This window comes from Oncorhynchus keta, chromosome 28 (genome assembly GCF_023373465.1).
Source record: "Oncorhynchus keta strain PuntledgeMale-10-30-2019 chromosome 28, Oket_V2, whole genome shotgun sequence".
Taxonomy (NCBI): domain Eukaryota; kingdom Metazoa; phylum Chordata; class Actinopteri; order Salmoniformes; family Salmonidae; genus Oncorhynchus; species Oncorhynchus keta.
In genome coordinates, this window is record NC_068448.1 from 62,899,248 (window position 1) to 62,905,247 (window position 6,000).

At 44.4% G+C, this 6,000-nt stretch overlaps 1 protein-coding gene across 6 annotated transcripts in view; it reads left to right on the top strand.

Moving 5' to 3' along the window:
- arxa (aristaless related homeobox a) overlaps positions 1-5,350 on the top strand; it is a 28,115-nt gene extending 22,765 nt beyond the window's left edge. For 5 of the 6 annotated variants that reach the window (XM_035741762.2, XM_035741763.2, XM_035741764.2 and 2 more), the window contains one exon: positions 3,764-5,350. In XM_035741762.2, coding sequence (XP_035597655.1) covers positions 3,764-4,025 — 262 coding nt within the window. In that variant the 3' untranslated portion in view covers positions 4,026-5,350. The remainder of the gene's footprint in view (positions 1-3,763) is intronic. The other variant, XM_035741765.2, reaches the window with a different exon arrangement.
- The last annotated feature ends 650 nt before the right edge of the window (positions 5,351-6,000 follow it).

Here is a 6,000-nt window from a genome sequence, read left to right on the forward strand (position 1 = left end):
TAACACCACCTCACACCTGTACTGTATCCTATAACACCACCTCACACCTGTACCCTATAACACCATCTCACACCTGTACCCTATAACACCACCTCACACCTGTACTGTATCCTATAACACCATCTCACACCTGTACTGTACCCTATAACACCACCTTACACATGTACTGTACCCTATAACACCACCTCACTACTGTACCCTATAACACCATCTCACACCTGTACTGTATCCTATAACACCACCTCACACCTGCACTGTACCCTATAACACCACCCCACACCTGTACTGTACCCTATAACACCACCTCACTACTGTATCCTATAACACCACCTCACACCTGTACTGTACCCTATAACACCACCTCACTACTGTACCCTATAACACCATCTCACACCTGTACTGTACCCTATAACACCACCTCACACCTGTACCCTATAACACCACCTCACACCTGTACCCTATAACACCACCTCACACCTGTACCCTATAACACCACCTCACACCTGTACCCTATAACACCACATCACACCTGCACTGTATCCTATAACACCACCTCACACCTGTACCCTATAACACCATCTCACACCTGTACCCTATAACACCATCTCACACCTGTACTATACCCTATAAAACCACCTCACTCCTGTACTGTACCCTATAACACCACGCCACACCAGTACTGTAGCCTATAACACCACCTCACACCTGTACTGTACCCTATAACACCACCTCACACCTGTACTGTACCCTATAACCCCACCTCACATCTGTACTGTACCCTATAACACCACCTCACACCTGTACCATATAACACCACCTCACACCTGTACTGTACCCTGTAACACCACCTCACTACTGTATTCTATAACACCACCTCACACCTGTACTGTACCCTATAACACCAATTCACTACTGTACCCTATAACACCATCTCACACCTGTGCTGTATCCAATAACACCACCTCACACCTGTATTGTACCTTATAATACCACCTCACACCTGTACTGTACCCTATAACACCACCTCACACCTGCACTGTATCCTATAACACCATCTCACACCTGTACTGTACCCTATAACACCACCTCACTACTGTACCCTATAACACCACCTCACATCTGTACTGTACCCTATAACCCCATCTCACACCTGTACTGTACCCTATAACACCATCTCACACCTGTACTATACCCTATAAAACCACCTCACTCATGTACTGTACCCTATAACACCACCTCACACCTGTACTGTACCCTATAACACCACCTCACTACTGTACCCTATAACACCATCTCACACCTGTACTATACCCTATAAAACCACCTCACTCCTGTACTGTACCCTATAACACCACCTCACACCTGTACTGTACCCTATAACCCCACCTCACATCTGTACTGTACCCTATAACCCCATCTCACACCTGTACTGTACCCTATAACACCATCTCACACCTGTACTATACCCTATAAAACCACCTCACTCCTGTACTGTACCCTATAACACCACCCCACACCAGTACTATACCCTGTAACACCACCTCACACCTGTACTGTACCCTGTAACACCACCTCACTACTGTACCCTATAACACCATCTCACACCTGTACTATACCCTATAAAACCACCTCACTCCTGTACTGTACCCTATAACACCACCCCACACCTGTACTGTAGCCTATAACACCACCTCACATCTGTACTGTACCCTATAACCCCATCTCACACCTGAACTGTACCCTATAACACCACCCCACACCTGTACTGTAGCCTATAACACCACCTCACATCTGTACTGTACCCTATAACCCCATCTCACACCTGTACTGTACCCTATAACACCATCTCACACCTGTACTATACCCTATAAAACCACCTCACTCATGTACTGTACCCTATAAAACCACCTCACTCATGTACTGTACCCTATAACACCACCTCACACCTGTACTGTACCCTATAACACCACCTCACTACTGTACCATATAACGCCATCTCACACCTGTACTATACCCTATAAAACCACCTCACTCCTGTACTGTACCCTATAACACCACCCCACACCTGTACTGTAGCCTATAACACCACCTCACACCTGTACTGTACCCTATAACACCACCTCACACCTGTACTGTACCCTATAACCCCACCTCACATCTGTACTGTACCCTATAACCCCATCTCACACCTGTACTGTACCCTATAACACCATCTCACACCTGTACTATACCCTATAAAACCACCTCACTCCTGTACTGTACCCTATAACACCACCCCACACCAGTACTGTAGCCTATAACACCACCTCACACCTGTACTGTACCCTATAACCCCACCTCACATCTGTACTGTACCCTATAACACCATCTCACACCTGTACTGTATCCTATAACACCATCTCACACCTGTACTGTACCCTATAACACCACCTCACTCCTGTACCATATAACACCACCTCACACCTGCACTGTATCCTATAACACCACCTCACTACTGTACCCTATAACAAACACCACCTCACACCTGTACTGTACCCTATAACACCACCTCACGACTGTACCCTATAACACCATCTCACACCTGTACTGTACCCTATAACACCACCTCACACCTGTACTGTATCCTATAACACCACATCACACGTGTACTGTACCCTATAACACCACCTCACACCTGTACTGTACCCTGTAACACCACCTCACACCTGTACTGTACCCTGTAACACCACCTCACACCTGTACTGCACCCTATAACACCATCTCACACCTGTACTGTATCCTGTAACACCACCTCACACCTGTACTGCACCCTATAACACCATCTGACACCTGTACTGTATCCTATAACACCACCTCACACCTGTACTGTACCCTATAACACCACCTCACACCTGTACTGTACCCTGTAACACCACCTACACCTGTACTGTACCCTGTAACACCACCTCACTACTGTACCCTGTAACACCACCTCACACCTGTACTGTACCCTATAACACCACCTCACTACTGTACCCTATAACACCATCTCACACCTGTACTGTACCCTATAACACCATCTCACACCTGTGCTGTATCCAATAACACCACCTCACACCTGTATTGTACCTTATAATACCACCTCACACCTGTACTGTACCCTATAACACCACCTCACTCCTGTACTGTACCCTATAACACCACCTCACACCTGCACTGTATCCTATAACACCATCTCACACCTGTACTGTACCCTATAACACCACCTCACTACTGTTCCCTATAACACCATCTCACACCTGTACTATACCCTATAACACCATCTCACACCTGTACTGTATCCTATAACACCATCTCACACCTATACTGTATCCTATAACAGCATCATTCATCCTCAGTACTATTACGTAGACAGAGCAGGCCCCCCTGACCTCTACCTTTGTTGGTCTCAGTAGGATGTTAGTTTTCAGCCCTGAATGTTGCTTGGGGTGTTTTGCTCATGAGACTATGTTGGTGTGCATTCATGTCAGTGTTGATAGTAATTAGCTGACAGTGTGATGCTGACAACCAAGCTGTTAGCGGAGGTGCCAAAACAGACACACACTCCAAACACATGGCATGTATCTCAATAATCTAAAGTGGCTTCCTCTTCTTATATCCTTTTTTTCTGCACTGGTGTAAAAATGCTGGTGATTGCAAATACCTGGAGAAGCCATTTACATTCTGGTCTAACACTCTCTTCTTTCTCCCATCCCTTCATCGGTCATCCCTGCTTCTCTTTCAGGCTCTTCTCCAGTATGGGCCCTCTGACCAGTGCTTCCACCGCCGCTGCACTCCTCCGCCAGCCTGCCCCGCCCGTCGAGACTCCCTCCATCCCTCCGCCAGTCCTCTCCGAACCTTCTTCCTCCTCTCCCTCCTCCTTAGCTGCAGCGGATCGCAGGGCCTCCAGTATTGCAGCTCTGAGGCTGAAGGCGAAAGAGCACTCTGCTCAGATCACCCAGCTCAACATCCTGCCCAGCGGAGCTCCTGGGAAGGAGGTGTGCTGAACAGCTGTTACCCCACCCAGCACTCTCTTTCCTAAGCTTCTGTCCATCCCCTGTCCCCCCTCTCCACCTCTCATATCCCTGCAGATCTGGGAAAGGAGTGGTGGATGGATCCAACCCTGACCCCTGATCTGTCTCCTAAAACCTGATCCTCTCTGGGCTGAAGACTCCTTTCCCAACAGCCCCCCTTCCCCATACCTCTTACCCTCAAACAAAAAGCACGACCAAATTCAAATAGCACTGGCAAACCAGAGCGGTGTGTGTGTGTGTGTGTGTGTGTGTGTGTGTGTGAGAGAGCATCATCCCCCCCCCCCACTCTTCCAGGTCTCCTGGATGGGTGTAACCTTTAGCTGTAGAGCCCTTTCTTCCAGAATTTGACACACACACACCTCCATATTGAGTTAACCCATCTCTAGCTCATGCTTCCTGGTTCACAAAGTCCACTTTCTTTTCTGTGACAGATATAAACTACGATCTCAGCAGGGTAAACTCCATGACTACCTGCTGGTTGGACACACACATACACACATGCGCGCTCACTCGACTCCGGGGAGAGAGAAAGAATGAACCAGAACTAGGAACAGTGGAGACTGTGGCATTTGTCTGGACCACATGAACTCAGTGCCATAGCAGTCTGAGGAGGTCTCCATCCAAGCCAAAGCAACCAACCTGTCCATAGACCTTTCTGTCCTCTGCAACCCAACCTGTTGCTGGCTCAATAACCTGCATCGAGTTTGTTCTTTTGTCTTCACTGATACTTACATTATCATCTGGAAGAGTTATTGGAAGAAAATCTACAAATGTTCAGCTAATTGAGTTTGACTAAAGGACAAATGAAGTGAAGTTTAGATTCTATCCAGTGTCTCTTATATCTGAACTGTGTGAGAAAGAAAGTAAACTGCTGTAAATATTATTGTAAAAATGAAAAACAAAACAAAAAAGGATGATTTTCAAAACAGAGCCTTGTATATTTCAAAAAGACAATGTTTTGAGATGTTGCACTTGGTGTAGTGTTTTATGAGTATGAATGTGTCCCTGTGTAAAAGTCCCCCGTGTTTATGGAATATCATAGGTTTTTAGATGATTATTTATGTCAAAACTGTTCCACAACAGATTGAGTGCAGGGCAGGATTTATTTTTAATTGTTTAAAGTGATTGTCTACATTTCCTGGTTTAATAATAGATGGAAAAAAGAGAATTGAATAAATGAAAGTGGTGAAATGAAATATGCTTTAGATTATTATTTAAACCCCTTATAGAACTGACAAATGCCCAGGAATTAAAAAATTGTGAAATAGAATTATAGAACTATTAATAAAATTGTTATGAATAAACTGATGTTGTCTTGCATATTTATAAATAATATTATAATGAATGCCTCAAAACAAAATTATTTTATGAATCCATTCTATGTTTGAAAAGGAATTGTAAAATGATAGCATAAAGAGTTAGATCCAATGAGGTTGTTTTAATGATTAAACGTGGAATTACATTCATCACATTTCCTTTAATTATGCGAAATATTCAGACCCACTATCATAGAATTTCATATAATATAGGTCTATATCAAAATAACCTTTATTATAAGTAATTGCTTATTAAATTGCAGGACTTACATTAATTTTAAAGAATATTACCATAATTTAACAATTTAAAAGTAGTTTGGAAATAGATCCAAAACGGATCTAAATTGTTTTCAAGTTTAATTTAAAAAGAGAGGCTCACCAGAAATGAAAATAATTCAGTTGTGAGTGTGAGGAGCTGAGAACGGGAGTACAGTCCTATTTTCATAGGCACTATGGTGGCTGGTCACCTTGGATAGGCTAACTGAATGAGAAAATAGATTAGTTCAGCAATGGCAGATATAATTCTAGGCCGCTGTGTGCGTCTGGTCTCTCCAGCCGAGTTGACAAAATACAGACCCATATATTCATGAGCTAAATCCCCACATGCGAAACGGGCGACAAAGGCGAGGGGT